Below are 21,822 nucleotides of genomic sequence, written 5' to 3'. Positions count from 1 at the left end.
GAACATGTCCTATTCTATAAGGGTGCTGGGCGGTTGTGTTGCGGATCGGCAATTGGCAGGTCCGCAACATACCACGGACGTGTGAATGGAGCCTTACTAAACAATCCTGCACCTGCTCCTGATGAAATGCCGGCTCCCCACTGTATGGAAACGCGTTGAGCAGGAGAAATAAGACTGAGGGCTAGCTGGCAGGGAAATCCTGTATAGGCATTGCAATTACCATGCTTATATAGGGAGACGAGATGCATATCCCGGACAACACCGGAAGCTAGATAGATCAGGCAGTTTCTGGCAACATAGTAATTGCTCCATACACTAGCGGGCAACTGCTTGTTTGCTATAGTGGCAGTGCTGCTCATCAATGCGCTCAGGGACAACATAGCAATTGCTGTATACATCGGTGAGCAATTGCCTCTGTATTGCAGCAACACTGTCACTTTATTAATGCTCAACAAAGTGTTAGATGGCATCAGTGGGTGCTGAGAGGTACGCCTCTGTCTCAACAGATCTATTTTTCGAGATGGCAGGATTACAATATGTAGTACCCCTCCCCCACAAATGGGGTTACACCCTAGCCTGATTCACTTCTATAAAAGTGTGAGTTTGTGATTCCTAGTTTTAGATACATTTAACATTCGGGCAAGGTTTGAGTGAAGAAATTCACAGCAGATAAATGTGACACATTATCCCTATTGTTTTACTTAAAGGGGTTGTCTCACTTCAGTAAATGGCATTGATCATGTAGAGAAAGTTAATACAAGGCACTTACTAATGTATTGTTGTTATCCAACAGCTGGATACATTTTTCTATCATATCATATTATACACTGCTAGTTTCCATGGTTATATACCACCCTGCAATCCATCAGTGGTGGTCGTGCTTGCACACTATAAGAAAAAGCATCAGCCTCTCTGGTGGCCAGGACCATGGGAGCACACATAGGCTAGTGCTTTTTCCTATATTGTGCAAGCACGACCACCACTGATGGATTACAGGGTGGTCAGTAACCATGGAAACGAGCAGTGTAAATGAATCCAGCCAGCAAAGGAAGCAATATGGCCTTGTCAGTCAAGACTTGGAGGGCGTGTAATGAGGTGGAGAACGGAGCCTCTAGGAGCAGGAGCAACGCCCCCCCCCCCCCCCTCCCCCCGTGCTCCTAGAGGCTAACTTGCATATTATAAAAGTAAGAATTCTGCAGTAACGGGGGCATGAATAATCACAAGAATAGCACATTGCTAATGTCAGCCAGTTTAATAGTGAAAATTCTAGTGACAGAAACCCTTTAATCGAGGCAAATTGCCTGTTAGGGTTGATCATGATGAATAAATTGATACCGGTCTTTCTCTCTAGAGCAGGGGTGCACAACCTTTTCTGGTTGGGGGCCACATTGTCAACCTGAACCAATTCCAAGGGCCGGAAATAAACTTTAAAGGGGTATTACCAAGTGAAATACTATATTTAAGGCATATTGAACATACAGTATATATTATAAATGTCTAGTTACACTTCCAGGACTCCCATCTAATGGGACAATACATTAAAGATTCATGTGAACAGCCACAAGACATAGACATACATGTCTGCTACCAGGTGGTTGGGGGCCGCATAGAATGGTATGGAGGGCCGCATGTGGCCCCCGGGCCGCAGGTTGTGCACCCCTGCTCTAGAGTGATCTTCTGCTGAATTATCTTTGTTCTCGCACCTGTGCTGTGGCTCAGTAATGTAGCAGTCACTGGTGGTCCAGCATTGTGTAATTATTATTATAGGGTCATTGCTGTCAGTGTGTTAGTAAAACCATGCATGGTGGGGGAACCGGGAAGTGGAAAAATGGGAGCAGCAGATGATTGGTAAGGTGAGCATTACCAGTACTCTCTTACACAATTATTTTAAAGGCCCAGACACTCCCCTTTAATCCCCCACTTTCCAGCCACTGATTGGCAGTTTCCTTTCTGTTGCTGGGCAGATCAGACATTTATGGCATATACTGTGGGTATGCCATAAACCTTTTTATAATAGGAATACCCTCTTATCCTTTGTTCTCCGTGAGGCCTTAAATACAGTTGGGTCCATAAATATTGGGGACATTGGCACAATTCTAAAATTTTTGGCTCTATACACCACCACAATGGATTTGGAATGAAACAAACAAGACGTGCTTTAACTGCAGACTGTCAGCTTTAATTTGAGGGTATTTACATCCAAATCAGGTGAACGGTGCAGGAATTACAACAGTTTGCATATGTGCCTCCCACTTGTTAAGGGACCAGAAGTAATGGGACAGAATAATAATCATAAATCAAACTTTCATTTTTTTATACTTGGTTGCAAATTCTTTGCAGTCAATTACAGCCTGAAGTCTGGAACGCATAGACATCACCAGACGCTGGGTTTCATCCCTGGTGATGCTCTGCCAGGGCTCTACTGCAACTGTCTTCAGTTCCTGCTTGTTCTTGGGGCATTTTCCCTTCAGTTTTGTCTTCAGCAAGTGAAATGCATGCTCAATCGGATTCAGGTCAGGTGATGGACTTGGCCATTGCATAACATTCCACTTCTTTCCCTTAAAAAACTCTTTGATTGCTTTTGCAGTATGCTTTGGGTCATTGTCCATCTGCATTGTGAAGCGCCGTCCAATGAGTTCTGAAGCATTTGGCTGAATATGAGCAGATAATATTGCCCGAAACACTTCAGAATTCATCCTGCTGCTTTTATCAGCAGTCACATCATCAATAAATACAAGAGAACCAGTTCCATTGGCAGCCATACATGCCCATGCCATGACACTACCACCACCATGCTTCACTGATGAGGTGGTATGCTTAGGATCATGAGCAGTTCCTTTCTCTTCCCATCACTCTGGTACAAGTTGATCTTGGTCTCATTTGTCTATCGGATGTTCCAGAACTGTGAAGGCTTTTTTAGATGTCGTTTGGTAAACTCTAATCTGCACTTCCTGTTTGAGGCTCACCAATGGTTTACATCTTGTGGTGAACCCTCTGTGATCACTCTGGTGAAGTCTTCTCTTGATTGTTGACTTTGACACACATACACCTACCTCCTGTAGAGTGTTCTTGATCTGGCCAGCTGTTGTGAAGGGTGTTTTTTCTTCACCAGGGAAAGAATTCTTTGCTCATCCACCACAATTGTTTTTCGTGGTCTTCCGGGTCTTTTGGTGTTGCTGAGTTCACCGATGCGTTCCTTCTTTTTAAGAATGTTCCAAACAGTTGTTTTGGCCAGGCCTAATGTTTTTGCTATCTCTCTGATGGGGTTGTTGGGTTTTTTCAGCCTAATAATGGCTTGCTTTACTGATAAGATGAGATAACGCACACCTGGCCATGGAACAGCCGAGAAGCCAATTGCCCCATTACTTTTGGTCCCTTAACTAGTTGGAGGCACATATGCAACCTGTTGTAATTCCTGCACCGTTTACCTGATTTGGATGTAAATACCCTCAAATTAAAGCTGACAGTCTGCAGGTAAAGCACATCTTGTTTGTTTAATTTCAAATCCATTGTGGTTGTGTATAGAGCCAAAAATGTTAGAATTGTGTCGAAGTCCCAATATTTATGGACCTGACTGTAAATATGGACATTTTTCTCCAAATGTTTGCTTTTAACAGATGTGCAAAGCTGATGAAAAGTTCAACTACCTTGTGAGTTTCCTGCGCCAAAGGAAGCAAGAGAAACATCTTGTGTTTTTCAGGTAATGCCTAGTTGTGGGTAAAGTCCTGACCAAGTTCCTGATTGATCTGTTATTACAATGCCATTATCTGCTTGTATCCGCAGTACCTGTGCCTGTGTGGAGTACTACGGGAAAGCACTAGAAGCTTTTGTGAAGAATGTGAAAGTCCTGAGCATTCACGGGAAAATGAAACACAAGCGTAACAGGATTTTCACAGAATTTAGAAAGCTGGAAAGGTGAGCCGATTGGACTGGTCTGCTGCAGATAAGCAGGTAGCATCTTGTTGGCTCATTGAGTATTCATGAATGGAGGAAGGTCTTTAGGTGTTTGCCCTAAACTGTTAGCTGCTAAAGCGCTGTACATTATATCAGGAGTGTGCATATGAAATGGCATTCGAGATTTTGTTTTAGTGTGTTGGATGTTAATCAGTTGTTATCTCTTTTGCTACAGTGGCATTTTGGTGTGTACCGATGTCATGGCAAGAGGTATTGACATACCAGAAGTAAACTGGGTTTTGCAGTATGACCCTCCCAGCAGTGCAAGGTAAGTAGTCTTTCAGTTTGTGAGCTTTTTTTAAATTTTGTAGAAATTTCCCTAATATTTCTAGTTTCTTTTGTATTTGTTTTCTGCACTATTGCTGAACTGCAAAAAAAAAAAAAAGAGTCTGCTGCTACATGGTTAATGGTCACTAATGTACAAGGTTCTGATTGGCCAGCATAATAATTCTTCTCCATAAAGTTATGCTTCACGGCCGTTGTAACAGATGAACACATTGCACTAAAATGTAAAACTCATCTGAAAATCTGCTCCATCTACTAAATTTTTCGCCCTACAAGACACACTGGCCCATTAGACGCACCTAGGTTTTAGAGGTGGACAATAAGAAAAATATTTTTCATTAGACCTCGGATCAGACAAGTAATAAGACCACAGTCAGACCTCAGCTCAGACCCCAATGTGAATGAACCCCAATCAGACCTCAGATAAGAGCCCCAATATAAATAAGAGCCCCAATATAAATAAGACCTCCCATTCAGACCTCAGATGAGCGATTGCCTCATATCAGCCCCTATGCCACAGAGCACATAAAGTAAAAAAAACAAAAAAAACCACTTACCTCTCCTGCTCCGGACGCCGCCGCTCCTCACCTCCAGCGATCTCTTTTCTTCCTGCCGCGGCTGTGCTGTGACCCGACACGCACAGCATGAGGTCACAAAGCGCCCTCATGCTCTGCGCAGCCACAGCACAGCCCACAACCGAGGACCAGGAAGCGGTGAGTACATAGCCTTCACTGCTTCCCGGTCCTCTGGTACTAATGAGCGCTTCCATAATAGAAGCGCTTGTTAGTATTCACCCCATAAGACACAGGGACATTCCCCCCCCCCCCCCACACACTTTGGGGGGGGGCAGGGTTGGGTCTTATGTGGCGAAAAATATGGTGAACGGATTTCTCAAAGCCCAATTCAGAGAAGCAGGACAGTTGCAGAAATTTCTGTAATGGATCTGCCACCTGTGAATATACACTTAAGAAATTAACTAAAGACCTAGTTGCCTACATTGTCAAATTGTAAACTTTACTCAGTTTCTAGAGACCCAGAAATCGGAGTGATTATGTCCTAAAAGAGTGTACCTAACATGGAGGCACATTTAGTGCATTACCCACAAATTAAAAGGGTTGTGCAGTGAATTAATATTGATGATCTATCCTCAGTTTGGAGGGGTTGCAGCAAATTGCTGAGGTGGTGCAGTATAATTACAACTGCCCACCCCATTCAAGTGAATAGTATTGAGCTGTAACACCAAGCATGGTCGACATACAATGTAAAGTTCTGTGCTTGCGATCCTATGAAGAGGCCACAGTGCAGGTCTGTTCAGGCAGGTGATCGTCGGGTGTAAGACCCCCGATCAATCAGATATTGATGACTTCTGGGGGCGTGGCCTGACCGGGTATGTGAGTTGACGTGCGGCTCAGAGCTCCCGGCCGAATCTCCTACAAATATCCTGATTACCCGCTGCAGTAGCGGACAACCGGCATTTCACAGCGATATGACACGCCAGAGGGCCAAGGAGAAGGAGGGAAAGGAGTGTGGTCTTACCACTCCGGTGAAACAAAATGGCGCCGTGCACGCTGCAAAACTCTCCGATGTGGCGGCACGGCTGGATAAATTCACCTGCTCGTCAATTCCACCAGTGCACGCTCTGGGTCTGGAGGATGTTGGAGGTGGACGCTCTGGGTACATCTGAAAATAATTCTCCTGGTCTGGTGTCAGAAGTTGAGAAGGAGGTTAGTGCAGCACAGGACGGAGGGGGAATTCTGGAGGCAAAGCCCACCACCAAAGATGTATATGCAGTGTAGCATGGCGCTCACCACACCAAACACTCACATGGGGGGCCTCAAAGAGGACATTCTGCTCATACGACAAGATATGATGCAAGTAAAGGAGCGTGTTGGCGAAATGGAGGGCCGTGTCAGTGCTATGGAGGATCAAATGCCACCAGTAAAAAGGGATTTACAGCGTGTAATACATAATGTTGCACTGCTCATTTCTAAATCGGATGACCTTGAAAACAGGTTGCGGCGCAATAATGTCCGAATAATTGGTGTGCCTGAACATACAGAAGTAACATATACTGTGTCGTTCTTTGAAAAATGGCTTGCTGACAAAATTGGGAGAAAGAAATTATCTCCGCTTTTTGCTATTCAGCAGGCTCACTGTGTACCATTACGCCCACTACCACCGGGGGCGCCGCCGAGGCCTGTTCTGATCAGTCCTGCATTTTTGAGATCGAGATACAATCCTGAAAGGAGCAAGAGACTGTGTGGATCTTACTATAAATGGAAATTGTATCTTGCTGTTTACTGACTTCTCTGAAGAAGTCCAAAAGAGGAGAGCATGCTTCCTAGACATCAAGAAACGACTGAGAGTCCTACAACTTCCATACTTAATGATCTATCCTGCCAGACTGAGAATGGTGGCGAAAGAGAAGACACATGTTTGATACTCCGGATGCGGCGTGTCAATGGCTGTATACGCATGAGAAGGACCTACGTGGCAACACCTGAAAATATGGCGTATCCTTAAAAGTAACTGAAGGACGTCCACTTCATTGAGGACTGCAGAGCCCTATAGTGTTCCCTAAAATATATATCGTTGCTGAGTTAATTTTGTTGTATTTGGGGAGGGGGGTTGGGGGTGGAATGTCCTCACTTCTGGGGGCTCCCCCTCACTCCTTATCTTGGATAGTTCGAGGTGGTTTTGCACTGTTGCGGGTTAAAATATTAAGGGAGGCCAGGGCCTATAGCCGAGTAGTTCTGCTGAGGCAGTTGCATTGCTTGTTTTAGTGGTCTGTTCTTACACTGCGGGCTCAGGTATTTTTTGTACCCCAGTATTTTGTGTTTTGCTTTATGTGGGGGGGACTTTGAGACAGAGTATATGCTTACTATTGGGCCAAATGGTGGCCCCACGGGGGTGAGCTGCAGCAGGCGCCTATTTTTCTGGTTTTAGTTTGATAATGGGTTCCCTTAGGATCATTGCCTGCAATGTGAGGGGAATGGGTGAGACTTCTAAACGTCATGCGAACTTCCATGCTCTGCAAACATACCAACCGGCAATTCTTTGCCTATCTGAAACGCATCTTACATCTGACAAAACTCATCTGATACTCAGAGCATGGATGGCGCATGAGTTACTTTCTACTTATTCTACCCATGCGCGTGGTGTTAGTATCTTAATACATAGATCTATTCCCTTTGTCGCTAGAGACACGTACATTGACAATAATGGAAGATTTATATGTGTAGAGTGCTCTATTTTTCCCCACCATACTCCAGCGAGGTTCTGACAAAAATACTAGTGTTCACAGCCAAGTTCCCTGGTGTCCCTGTACTGATGGTGGGGTACTTTAATATGTACATGGAGTGAACTTATCCAGAGACTTTTCCAAGTGCTGGTGTATTGGGCCCCTCACCCTCAGCATTGATATTGATAGATTGATATCAGAAGTAGATATATGCGATCTCTGGAAAGCTAGACATCAGGAAGAAAGGCAATATTCTTGCTACTCTTCCACACATAATTCCCTGTCCAGAATTGATCTAGTGTTGGGATCCCTGTCCTAATTGGAACTATAAGGATAGGTGGCAGTTTTGTTGGTACTATTTTAGGGTACATATGATTTTTGGTTGCTCTATATTACACTTTTTCTGAGGCAAGGTAACAAGAAATAGCTGTTTTTAGCACTGTTTTTTATTTTTTTGTTATTTACAACATTCATCTGACAGGTTAGATCATGTGGTATTTTTATAGAGCAGGTTGTCACGGACGCAACAATACCAAATATGACTTTTTTTGGTTTGTTTCAGTTTTACATAACAAAGCATTTATTTATTTATTTTTTATTTTTTTTTATGATTCTTTAGCGTCTCCACATTCTGAAAGCCATAGTTTTATTTATTTCTTGTGCAGGGGCTCATTTTTTTCGGGATGAGATGATTTTTACACTTTTTTTTTTTCGGTATTCACCTGAGGGGTTAGGTCATGTGATATTTTTATAGAACAGGTTATTATGGACGCAGCGATATTTAATATGTATACTTTTTTTTTATGTACGTTTTACACAATTTCATTTTTGAAACAAAAAAAAATCATGTTTTAGTGTCTCCATAGTCTGAGAGCCATAGTTTTTTCAGTTTTTGGGCGATTATCTTGGGTAGGGTATGATTTTTGCGGGATGGGATTACTGTTTGGCATTATTTTGGGGTGCATATGACTTTTTGATCGCTTTCTATTACACTTTTTGTGATGTAAGGTGACAAAAAAATCTATTTTTTTCACCGTTTTTTTTAATTTATTTTTACGGTGTTCACCTGAGGGGTTAGATTATAGGATATTTTTATAGATCAGGTTATTATGGACGCGGCGATACCTAATATGTATACTTTTTCAAATTTATGTAAGTTTTACACAATAACAGCTTTTTTAAAACAAAAAAAATTATGTTTTAGGGTCTCCATATTCTGAGCCATAGTTTTTCTTTTTTGGGCAATTGTCTTAAGTAGGGGCTCATTTTTTGCGGGCTGAGGCGACGGTTAGATTGGTAATTTTTTTTGTGGGCATATGCTTTTTCGATGGCTTGCTGTTGTACTTTTAGTGATATAAGGTTACAATAAAATTGTTTTATTTAGCACAGTTTTTATTTTTCACGGTATTCATCTGAGGGGTTAGGTCATGTGATATGTTTATAGAGCCGGTCGATACGGAAGCGGCGATACCTAATATGTCAACTTTTTCTTTTTCCCTATTTATTTATTTTTATTTTTTACTTTATTTGGGATAAACAACGTGTTTTTTTTTTTTTTTTTGTTTACTTGAAACTTTTAATTGTTTTCTACTTGAAACTTTTAATTGTTTTGGGGGGAAACGTTATTTTTTTTTCACATTTTTTGTCCCACTTTGAGACTTCAACTTTTGGGGGTCTGATGCTCTTTACAATAAATTCCAATACTTCCGTATTGGAATGCATTGGCTGTATGAGTAATACAGTGTGTATTAGGCCTCATGCACACGACCGTTCTTGCGTTCCGTTACGCAAAATGGGGTTTCCGTTCCGTGATCCGTTTCCGTGTGTCTTCCTTTATTTTTGGAGGACCACCAGACATAAAGGAAAGTAAAAAAAAAAAATCTAAGACAGGTTTGCCATGCAAATGATAGGAAAAAAACGGACGCGGACGACAATCTTGTGTGCCTCCGTGTTTTTTAGCGGTCCCATTGACTTGAACCGTTTTCCACGAAAATAATAGGACAGGTTATATTTTTTTGGACGGACTGAAATCCCGGACGCGGATGACAAACGGTGCATTAGCCGAGTTTTCAACGGACCCATTGAAAGTCAATGGGTCTGCACAAAATCACGAAAAACGGCACAATGGACACGGAATAAAACAACGGTGGTGTGCATGAGGCCTTACTCGTACAGCTTCCTGCCTGTGAGATCCAGGGGGCTGGATCGCACAGGCTCTTCACCGGACGCCAGCCCGATGCCTAAGTAAGGCATCGCGCTGCCTTCCCTGCTATCGGATCCTTCCCGTCACAGCAGCACTGTGGGCCCGATAGCCACTGCACTCGCAGCCCGAACCACCCGGAAACGCCGCAAACTGCAGGTCTGAATGGACAGGACCCCCCCCTCCCATGCATTGTCCCAGGGTGCCTGCTGATTTTTTTTTTTTTTTTTTTTTTTTTTTTTTTTTAAATTAGAAAACCCTCCCCTCCCTCCCCCCCAATTTGTGGTGCGTCAAAGTAGGACCCCCAAATATGAAACAACCTGACCTCAGCTATTCAAATCCTCCAACCACCCCATATCCTGCTCCACTGGTACTCAGTTTCCCTCCGTTTATATATAATTTTCTCATAGTTCTTTACCTTATCAGTTAAGTTTAACCATGTATTTATGTCTGGAGCGGAACGGGCAAACCAGGTCCGACTGATCAGAACTCTAGCCAACATCAGTATTCTGCTCAGGAAAATCTTTTGATACTTGTGATTTTTTAGTTTGGAAAGATCATTAAGAACAAATACTTGTGGTTCAAAAGGAATTCGAATTTTTAGTTTATACATAATACAGTTATTGATACTATTCCAATAATTTATAAGTTCTGGACAAGTCCATATCATATGGAGAAAGTCCGCTCCTACAGTGTCACATTTGGGACAGTTGGACGAATCTCTTAACCCACATTTATTCATCCACAAGGGAGTAATATATAATCTGTGACAAATATAGAATTGTATTAGAACATGGTTGAAGTTCTGGGATAATAAAGATAAATTCCCAAAAATATTCTCCCACCCTTCTATTTGTAAATTCGGACAATCCACCTCCCACGCTTTTTGTCCTGGTGACTGTGTATCACTAAACCGTGTCTTTAGTAATAACTTATATATATTGGAAATTTTTATTCTAGAAGGTGTACCCCCTACCCAATCATTCAGAAAAGATAGATTATCTATATCCAACAGCCGCTTATCATCCAAACTAGATAATACAGATCGCAATTGAAAATACCTAAACCATGAAAGATTTTTTATAGTGTGTATCATTTCTATAAAAGGTTTAATTTCTCTATCTTTAACTACCTGTGAAATATATAAAATGTTATTCTTCTGCCAAAATGTGTCAGCTGCAATTTCATCCAGCCCTTGTAAATAGAAATTATGCCAAAGAGGCGTAAATATAAGTGAACCCTTAACCTTCAACCATGTCCTAATTGTGGCCCACACTTTCAGGAGTAGTTTTATAGTCTCTCTGTAGCCTTGGTCATAGGTCTTCAATAGCCCAGATTCCAACAAAGTGAAAATATTATTGTGAGCGTGACTAGTTACCAACTTCCCCAGCAGTGCACTGTTCTCTGATTCATAACACATTAGTAACTGGGCTGCAATAAAATACCCCTTAAAGTAGGGGAGATTTAAACCCCCACACTCCACAGATTTATACAAATATTCCAACTTAATTCGAACTCGCTTTCTTCCCCAGATTAAATCATTAATTATTCTTTCCATAAGTTTAAAATGTTTATCTTGTATCCAAATAGGTGTATTCCTAAGCACATAAAGAAATTGTGGTAGTATCACCATTTTAACTAATGAAACTCGATCAGCTCTAGATAGGGGAAGTTTCAGCCAGATTCCTATTTTTGCTCTGATCTTTACCATTATAGGGATCAAATTAAGTTCTAAAAAATTTTCAACTCGAGGCGATATAGTCAAACCCAAGTATTGAAAAGTATCAACAGTATCCAACTGTGTAAAAGGAACCTCTTTCTGTAGCAGGGGGTCTATTGGGAGCAGACTGGTCTTGGCCCAGTTTATAAAAAAACCAGACACCTCTCCAAATAGTTTAACCATTTGAATAATCCTAGGGAGAGTAGTTTCCGTATGATCTATAAAGAACAAAACATCATCTGCATATAATGAAATACGGTCTTGTATTCCTAGTGTCCCAAATCCTTTGACCTGATCATCCTGCCTGATAGCAATCGCAAGGGGTTCGATATACACATCAAATAATAAGGGAGATAATGGGCAACCTTGACGGGTGCCTCTGTTTAAATCAATACTACTACTCAAAATTCCATTAAGGCTCAATTTGGCCCTCGGAGATCTATATAATAACTTAAGAATGCGTATGAACCTTTCTCCAAAGCCCATCCTAGCAAGAACCTTCCAGAGGAAGCGCCACTCCACCCTGTCAAAGGCCTTAGAGGCATCCAATGACAGGATGGAGCGGGCGGTCCCCCCAGGGGCCTGGATATTAGAAAAGAGCCGATGTAGATTATGATGTGTACCCTTATTTTGAATAAAACCGCTCTGGTCCGGATGTACAATGGAGGAAATGACCCTAGAAAGCCTTGTAGCGAGGACCCTCGCAAGAAGCTTTACATCTGCATTGAGCAGAGAAATTGGTCTATAAGATTCTAAATCTAGAGGGTCCTTGCCTTTTTTTGGGATTAATATTATTATAGCCTCCATCATTGAATCTGGTAGTATCCCATCCTTCATTGATTCAGCAAAGACCTCCAACAATCTGGGAAAAATACAGTCCCCATATTTAGTATAGAATTCATATGGAAGCCCGTCTGAACCAGGAGTGGAGTTAGCTGAGCATAGTTTAATAGCTCCCTCAAGTTCTTGCATTGAAACCTCCAATTCTAGTGCTTTTTTTTGCGTCTCAGTAATAGTTGAGAAGTTGATCCTATCTAGATAGGAATCTATCTTATCCTCTGTAATGTTGGAATCAGCTTTGTACAGGTCAAGGAAATAATCAAGAAAGGCCTTCTCCACCAGGCCCTGTCTAGTGACTATCCTACCATCACTCGCTCGAACCTTATCTATATGTTTTTTTGGTTGTTGATTGGAGATTACTCTAGAAAGGAGTTTACCAGGTCGCCCTGACTCTGTAAAGTATTTTTGCCCTTTAAAAAAAAGACTCTGTTGAGCCTTATCCAGTAAAAAGTTAGCATATATTTGGGTGGCTTTTTGCATATTTTCCCTATTCTTCTGCGTCTTATTTATATGGAAGGATTCTGTCGCCAACACTACATCTTTTTCTAGATTTTTCTGTTTTTTAGCATATTCCCTTCTAAGATTCGTAATGTTACTAACCATCAATCCCCTCATATACGCCTTAAAGGTGTCCCATACCACTTGAATTTTTGCTGAGCCATGGTTTATATCCCAAAATCGGCCTATTTCATTTTTAATTATTTCATGTGTCTTTATAACTGATAGCCAATAAGGGTTTAGTCTAAAGGGAGGTTTTGGTGTATATCTTTCCTGAGATAAGCATAGTTCAAGTAATAGCGGAGAGTGATCGGATATTGACCTTGTTTCATATTTCATTCGCTTTATCAATTTCAGATGTTTACTATTTATCAATACAAGATCTATTCTAGACAACGATTTACCTGCATTACTAAAGCATGAAAAAACCCTTTTCCCCTGTCCCAGAGTTTCCCAAGCGTCCTCAAATCCAGCCTCCAGGCAAAACCGTGCAAGGGGAGACCCCTGGACCAGACTGTCCCTCCCAGCACTCATAGAAACCCTGTCACGTATAGGATCGATGACACAGTTAAAATCGCCAATAATCAATGTTGGACATTCTGGCCATTTATCCATGAATAATAGAAGAGAATTGAGAACCGAAAAAGAAAATGGCGGTGGGATATAGACAAAGGCCAAAATACATAGCTTTCCCCCTAACCTACAATATAAAAAGATAAATCTCCCCTGTTGGTCGACAGAGGATGCCTCACAGACGAAATCAATAAGTCTATGTATCAACACCGTGACACCTCTTGAATAATTGGAGAGGGTCGAATGATACGAATGCGCAGCCCATCCCCTGTCGACCACTCTAGTGGTCTCTTCAGTAAGGTGGGTCTCTAACAAGCATACTATTGCTGGTAGATGGGCCTGAGTCAGGTCAAAAACCGCTTGTCTCTTACCTCTTTCCCCCAAACCCCGTATATTCCAAGCAAAAATTCTAATCATCGTCATCAACAATGGTTAAGTGAAGAAACAGGAGAGAGGGAGAAAAGAGAGAAAAGAAGAAAAGTAGTAAACCAAAAAAAAAAAGGGGAACCACACCTACTTTGACGCACCACAACCCAACCCACCCCCCCCCCACCCCTCCCTCCCCACCCCTCCCCCCCCCCCCCCACAAGCAATCCACCACATATTGTAGTAGATTTCTTTCCTATGACCAACCCACCCGCACTCCCCCCAACACAGCCATCCCCATTAGGAAGCAGAGAAAAATACATTTAGGGGTATAGGCCCCTTATAGTACTAACTATTCCCGCCAGATCATAACCCAATTACATTATCGATTATTTCGGTCAAGCCAGTCCTCAGCTTCTTCCGGGGTGTCAAAAAAAAGGGTTTTGTCATTAAAAACAATCCGCAATTTGGCTGGGAATATAAGCGAATATTTAATATCTCTTTCTCTTAGCCTCTTTTTAACAATCATAAATGTGCGTCTCTTTTCTTGTATTTCTTTTGAAAAATCGGGAAAAAAAGCCAATCTAACCCCGTTATACATAACTGGTGGGGATTCCCTCGCCCTTCTCAGGAGGACGTCCCTGTCCCCTGTCGTCAATAACTTAGCAAGGACTGTCCGAGGTTGTCTCCCTGGAATTGGTTTTCCCCCTGGGACCCGATGAGCTCTTTCAATCATAAAAAAAGGAGAAAATGAATCTTTCCCAAAGTTCTCAAGAATTAATTTCTGTACAAATTGGGTTGGATTTTTTTCTTCCGCGCCCTCTGGAATCCCAATTATTCTCACATTGTATCTTCGTGACCTATCTTCAAGGTCCACTACCTTTTTCTTCAAGAGATTATATTCAGATTTAAATGTGGAGACTTCCGTTTTTATTTTTTTGGATTCATTCTGTATAAGGGTGACGGAGCTTTCAAGGTTGTGGACTCTATCTCGGATTTTGGACAAATCATCTTTTATTAGACCCACATCAACTTGAATAAACCCCAATTGGGTTGTGACCGCCTGTATTAAATCCCCGTTCTGTTTAACCGCGAGGAGTATTTCTTCTAGCGGAGAAGAGTTATCATTAGGGATTACTTCCCCCATTATACCGTCTTCTTCTTCGGGGTATCTAGCGAGTTTTTGTGTTTCTAACTCAGTTGGCTCTGGGTCATCATTTTTTTTTTTTTAGAGAAAAATTCCTTTTGTCCGCCCCTGGTATTGACCCTAGGAGACCTCAGGAACTGGTCCAATTTTGTTGGTTCAGGAGTTTTGGACCCGTGTTTCTGGCTTGAGAGATCAGTCGAGCGCCTAGTAGCTTTTGGGGCCATAACTTTTTTCCTGCTTTTTTTTTTTTTTATTTTTTTTTATAGTTTTTATTTATTTCTCTTTTGTCTTTTCTTTCGCCTTATTCCGCCTCTTTCTCTCCTTTTTAATATATATATCTTTTCTTCTTTGCTCTCCTTCTTTCTCCTTTTTTTTTTTTTTTTTTTTTTTTCCTTTCCTTTTTTTTTTTTAATTCTCTTTCACTTTTTTTCTTGTTTTTTATCTTTTTTTCCTCCCTTTTTCTTCCACTCCCCTCCTGTTTATTCTTATTTTCTTATCTTCCTTTTTTTATAACTTTTTTCTTCACCTTTTTTTCTTCCCTTCTTCCCCCTTCGTCCCCCTATTTTTTTTCTTTTTTGTTAAATATATCCGCTCTTCTTTATACTCTTTCTCCTCCTTTAAATTCCTTTTTTTTTTTTTTTTTTTTTTTTTTTCCCCTTCTCTTTTTTTTTTTAAGATACTGGACAAAAACCAGAGATCCAATACAGAATTAATTGTATCATGGGCTTCATACAGGCCCCCCCGAAGAGTCCAGCAAATTATCGATCTCCACTCAGGGTTAGTTAGATTCACAAACACAGGGAGGTTAATCACCACAGGATCCAGGAGAGGAGAGAGCAAGTTGATAGAGAGTGCAGACACAGGGGAAGGAACAGATCATGCACAATAGCGTGGGGAGAGAAGAAGCAAGGATGATTTGGCAGCGTTCCCAAATATGTATCCTCGGCTTGTCAGCTTGTCCAACAGAGGAGCCACTCACACTAACAACAGGAGGGGAGCAGCGAACCAACGAGGACCGGAGACACACTCCACAGAAGAACTCCACATACCGACCTGTTCACGACGGCAGGGAAGGTAAAACAGGAGAGAGCGGCAGAAGCGGCAGGAACAGCCAGATCGGAAATAAGCAGAAAAGCAGGCCCCACGTCCGAGCGCAACAACCGGTAACAACAGCGTCTTAGGCCGTAGATGAAAAGCAGTAGAGTAGCGCTGTAGATTAACCCACGGTCATGAAGAGGGTGCGGGGAGGGTTCGGCACAGAGACGCCAACATGTTCCAAGCAGCGAGACAGCTGAGCCGGGAGGGGGGAGGCGGAGAGCGCGACGTCCTCTACGTCATCACGTCATCCCTGCCAGGGTGCCTGCTGATTGATTTCAGCAGGCACCCAGTTTTGATCACCGCCCGCCGCGCGGCGGTGATTGAAACTACACATGACATGTGTCCTTAAGTACCAGGACATCATGACGTACCGGTAGGTCATATGTCCCCAACAGGTTAATCACAACCTGCTGCCAGCAAACAATGATTCTGTATGTGGACAAGTGATTGGCATTAGCGATGCCCTGCACCGCTGCTGCTGCTTCTCCCCGTGCGCGGATAAAAACATCCGGTGTCGGGGGGAAGCAGCCAATGGCAGGCGGTGACGTGGATGAGCCTCCCTAGTGTCACCTGCGATACTAGGGAGGCTCGTCTCCATCACCGCCTGCCATTGGCTGCTTCCCCCCCAACACCGGATGTTGAAGCAGCAGTGGCGGTGCAGGGAGCCAGGTAACTAGAGTAAGTGTGAGGGGCCCGGAATACGGGGGAGTATTTGTTAGGCCCCTTTCACACGAGTGAGTTTTCTGCGTGTGAATGCATTGCACCCGCACTGAATCCTGACCCAGTCATTTCAATGGGTCTGTGTACATGAGCGTTTTTTTTTTATTTTTTATTTTTTTTCCACACATCAGTTCTGCATTGCGTGAAAAACACAGCATGTTCTATATTCTGCGTTTTTCATGCAGCCCTGGCCCCATAGAAGTGAATGGGGCTTCAGTGAAAAACACATTGCATCCGGAAGCAAGTGCTGATGCAATGCGTTTTTCACTGATGGTTGCTAAGAGATGTTGTTTGTAAACCTTCAGTTTTTTATCACACGTGTCAAAAACTCATCAAAAACTAATTGCACCCGCGCGGAAAAAACTGAACGCATTCGCAGACAAAACTGACTGAACTTGGTTGCAAAATGGTGCGAGTTTCACTGAACGCATCAGGAATCAATCCGTCACGCTCAGTGTGAAAGAGGCCTTAGTGTTGGATAACCCCTTTAACTATTGAGACTTTTTGTTTAATGCATCACTGGTTAAACCCCCGTTTGCCACCCAGCTTTCCCAGCAAATCTGGTAACTTGTGCAGCGATGTGAAAGCAGGGGATTAGTGCACAGCTAGATTTCTTTTGGGCTGTATATTCTGGGTGACTGCCTGCGTTGGAGCTATAATGGCGCCCTAATCAGTTGTCGCCCAGTTTCTCAATATTGTTTCCTTGCAGGCTGCTTATAAAAAACTAAAAATGCTCATAACCTAGGACACAGAAATGCACTATTATTCTACATGTTTTAGTGCATTACCGAGGCAGTCTTTTAGATTGTCCTTCTATACACAGGCCTTGATATTTAGCTTCTCAACAATGTTAATTTTCCTTCCAGTGCTTTTGTTCATCGGTGTGGACGTACTGCAAGAATTGGTAATCATGGCAATGCACTTGTATTTTTGCTCCCTATGGAAGAGTCATATGTCAATTTTCTATCAATAAACCAAAAGGTGAATATACTCTTTATAATCTCTTTCATGGCAATGCTGTCTTTACATATCTAGTAGCTTTAATAAATGGTCTGCTATTCATCAAAAAGTAATTTATTATGCATTTAAATTTTATCAAAGTGTTTTCGGAATTTTGATATTGATGGGCTATCCTCAGAGTAGGCCTTCAGTATCAGAACGACGGGGTGCCGACACCCAGCAGCTCCGCCAGTCAGCTCTTAAGGCTCATGCACACAAACGTATTTTCTTTCCGTGTTCATTCAGTTTTTTTGCGGAAAGTATGCAAAACCATTCATTTCAATAGGTCCGCAAAAATAAACGTGAAGTTACGCCATGTGCATTCTGTTTCCATATTCCCGTTCCACAAAAAAATAGAACATGTCCTATTTTTGTCCGCATTACGGACAAGGATGGTACTGTTCTATTAGGGTTAGGGGCCAGCTGTTCCGTTTCGCAAAATATGGAACAAACACGGACATCATCTGTATTTTTTGCGGACCGCAAAATACATACGGTCGTGTGCATGACCCCTTACCTTGTAGCTCTGTCCATTGTGTAGTGGATGGAGCTGGTAACTTCTGGAGCAGGGGGTTGTCCTCTCCTTTAGACCTCCTGCACACGAACGTGTGCTCCCCGTTGCCATATTGCGGACTGCATTTGCGGATCCGCAATACACGGGTTCCGTTGCGTGGGCATTCCGCATCACGGATGCGGACCCATTCAATTCAATGGGTCCTCAAATCCGGAGATTCAGAATGGTGCGTAACGGAAGCACTACGGAGTGCTTCCGTGGGGTTTCGTTCCGTTCCGCTAAAAGATAGGAATGGCTGGATCGGTCCGCGATCTGCTGCAGCTGCCCCACGGACGGTGTTCGTGCATTGCGGCCCGCATTTTGCGGGCTGCAGCACGACCACGGGGCGCACACGTTCGTGTGTAGGAGGCCTTACAAGTGATGGCCTATCTTCCAAATCGGCAATCAATATTAGATCAGCAGGGGTCCAACAGTTATAGGTCTCATGGTGACGGAACACAATTTTTACTTTTTGAAGAGATTTTTAACTTTTTAAGTTATTGAAGTAATTGAACATGAGAAAAACAAAAAAATGGGATAGTCAGACATTCTGCGGGTCAGTATGAATATTTCATGCAATTTTTTTTTTTACCAAATGTAAAAATTACACTGTAAAAATTGATTGGGAAAAAAAAAAGTAATTGCTTATTTTTTAAAAAAAATTTACCCCAATTTTTTTTTTTTACATTTTGGAAAAAAGCTTAAATAATAGTTATTGCCCATGAAAAAGGGGGGAAGAAAAACGGTTTCCAAAATTGGCCTGGTCCTAGAGGGTTAAAAAATTGTGAATATTTCCGTAATTCTCCTTTTGTCTGCCTTTTTTTTTTTCGCCTTTTTTTTCTTCATATGTTTTTTGAATATTTGTAATTTTATTGTTTGTTGCTTCTGCACTTGTAACATGCTACAGAATATGTTGGAGCTATGTACATAAGAAATAGAGGACCTGTCGCATCTCCTGACATGTCTGTTTTAGGTTCAGATGGATGTTACCAGTTGGGGGGTGTCCCTCCACAGTCTGGCACTCGGTGCTGCCAGTGGCAGACTGTGTAGGGACATGCCCCCCAAATAGTAACACCCAGTTGAATCCAAGTCTACTTTCACACTGGCGTTTTGGCTTTCCGTTTGTGAGGTCCGTTTAGGGCTCTCACAAGCGGTCCAAAACGGATCAGTTTGAATTCTAATGCATTCTGAATGGAAAAGGATCCGCTCAGAATGCATCAGTTCAGTCTCATGTCCGTCTGATGAAACTGAGCCAAACGGATCCGTCCTGGCACACAATGTAAGTCAATTGGGATTATGCATTACATTCACATTTTATTGTGGCCCTGTAAGCAGGACATCTAGCATTCTAGCCTCCCAAAAAAAAATATATAATTTTTTTGCATGTGTGCTGTGTACAGCTAGTTCATTGCTCAGAAAGCCGCCAATAGGTCAGCAGAAACTTGACTTTAGTGTTTGTATTTGTTATTTTATAGACATTTCCTTAAAAACTGAAAGCACAGCATTACCTTTTCATCAATATGATATGCACATGTCCAGTAAGGACTCATTCACACAACTGTATACGTTTTTGCTGTCTGCAAAACACAGATACTGACCAAATGCGTTCCTCATTTTGTGGATCGGGTCATTTTTCTCCTGTTTTTCTACAGTGAAGGAGTTTAAGCATGCATGGGATAGGCATAAGGCCATCCTTCATATAAGATAGGGCCAGGGGCTCTCCATAGTATTCAGTATATTGGGCAGACTAGATGGGCCAACTGGTTCTTATCTGCCGACACATTCTATGTTTCTATGTGTAGACATGCCTATTCTTGTCCACAAGTAATACAGAATGCTAAGTAAAATGTCCCTTGAGGGTTAAAAATAATAAAGAAATTTACTTACCTCATCCACTTGAGAATTTTTTTTTATTATTTTTTAACCCTCAAGGGACATTACTTAGCATTCTGTATTAAAGAATGCTATTATTTTCCATTATAACCATGTTATAATGGAAAATAATAAAGTGAATGGACCTCATCCCTATTTATTATTATCTCCTTAGCAACCATCCGTGAAAATCGCATTGCATCCGCACTTGCTTGCAGATGCAATGCGATTTTCACGCAGCCCTTTTCACTTCTATGGGGCCTGTTCTTGTGAATATAGAACATGCTGCGATTTTCACGCACCGCACAAGTGATGCGTGAAAATCGCCGCTCATGTACACAGCCCCATTGAAATGAATGGGTCAGGATTCAGTGCGGATGCAATGCGTTCACGTCACGCATTGCACCCGCGCGGAAAACTCGCCCGTGTGAACGGGGCCTAAGGGTTCAGTCACACGTCTGCAAAATGGATCTGGATCCATTTTGCAACTTTGTGGAATGGATCCAGACCCATTCATTTTCAATGGGGCCACAAAGATGCGGACACCACACGGTGTGCTGTCTGCATCTGCACAAAAAATAGAACATGTCCTATTCTTGTCTGCAACAGCGAACAAGAATAGGCACTTTCGGACGTGTGAATGGACCCTAAGGCTGAGTTCAAACTTCCGTTATTTGATCAGTTATTTCCATCAGTTATTGTGAGCCAAAACCAGTAGTGAAGCCTACACTGTGTTTTTGACCCATACCTGGTTTGGCTCACAATAACTGATGGAAATAACTGAAATGCGAATTCCGCCTTATAGACAGAAAACATTGACTTGAGGCTGTATTACACCAACAGATTATCTGACCAATCCTTGACCAGATGGCCGTTTACACACACAGATCTTTTGTTATACACACCAACTATTGGTCTGATTGGAGAGAAACTGGTCTGATCGGTTGGTGTAATACAGCCCTTAGTCTGTGTATATATTTCATTATCTTGCTCTAGTCTTGAGGCTGTATGTTCTCAGTCCTATGCTTTTTACCGTTGAGTAGCTAATTTTTTAAATCTTTTGATCAACAGTGCCCTTTACAAGAGATGGCTGACTTCAAATGTACTGTGGATCATCTTCCAAAATTGCGATCCATAGCGGAAAGTGATCGCGCAATGTTTGAGAAAGGCATGAAAGCTTTTGTGTCTTTTGTACAGGCTTACGCCAAACATGAATGCAACCTAATTTTCAGAGTCAAAGGTGTGTATACTATATATTCAGGATATAACTGTGCACTTACATACTATATCTCGGTCTATATAAAATCTTTCTGTATACTTAGTGCTGCCCATAATTATTCATACCCCTGTCAAATTTTGACTTAGTTACTTTTATTCAACCAGCAAGTAATTTTTTGACGGGAAATGACATAGGTGTCTCCCAAAAGATAATAAAACTATGTAGAAGAGGCATTCTTGTGGAAAAAAATAACATTTCTCAGCTTTTATTTACATTTGAGCAAAAAGTGTCTAGTCCAGAATTATTCATACCCTTCTCAATAATCAATAGAAAAGCCTTTATTGGCTATTACAGCAATCAAACGCTTCCTATAATTGCAGACCAGCTTTTTGCATGTCTCCACAGGTATTTTTGCCCATTCATCTTTAGCAATGAGCTCCAAATCTTTCCGCTCCCTCCACAGATTCTCAATTGGATTCAAGTCTGGAATCTGGCCACTCCAAAACGTTAATGTTGTTGTCTGCTAACCATTTCTTC

General features: G+C 42.1%; 1 protein-coding gene across 1 annotated transcript in view; it reads left to right on the top strand.

Moving 5' to 3' along the window:
• DDX55 (DEAD-box helicase 55) overlaps nucleotides 1-21,822 on the top strand; it is a 50,578-nt gene that overhangs the window by 24,956 nt on the left and 3,800 nt on the right. Inside the window, exons 8-12 of the mRNA XM_044275691.1 lie at nucleotides 3,618-3,700; nucleotides 3,784-3,915; nucleotides 4,130-4,222; nucleotides 17,509-17,623; nucleotides 21,138-21,306. Coding sequence (XP_044131626.1) covers nucleotides 3,618-3,700; nucleotides 3,784-3,915; nucleotides 4,130-4,222; nucleotides 17,509-17,623; nucleotides 21,138-21,306 — 592 coding nt within the window. The remainder of the gene's footprint in view (nucleotides 1-3,617; nucleotides 3,701-3,783; nucleotides 3,916-4,129; nucleotides 4,223-17,508; nucleotides 17,624-21,137; nucleotides 21,307-21,822) is intronic.

This window comes from Bufo gargarizans, chromosome 1 (assembly GCF_014858855.1).
Source record: "Bufo gargarizans isolate SCDJY-AF-19 chromosome 1, ASM1485885v1, whole genome shotgun sequence".
NCBI lineage: Eukaryota > Metazoa > Chordata > Amphibia > Anura > Bufonidae > Bufo > Bufo gargarizans.
The sequence above is the reverse complement of the archived record's forward strand: the minus strand, read 5'-3'. Positions and strand labels throughout refer to the sequence as shown.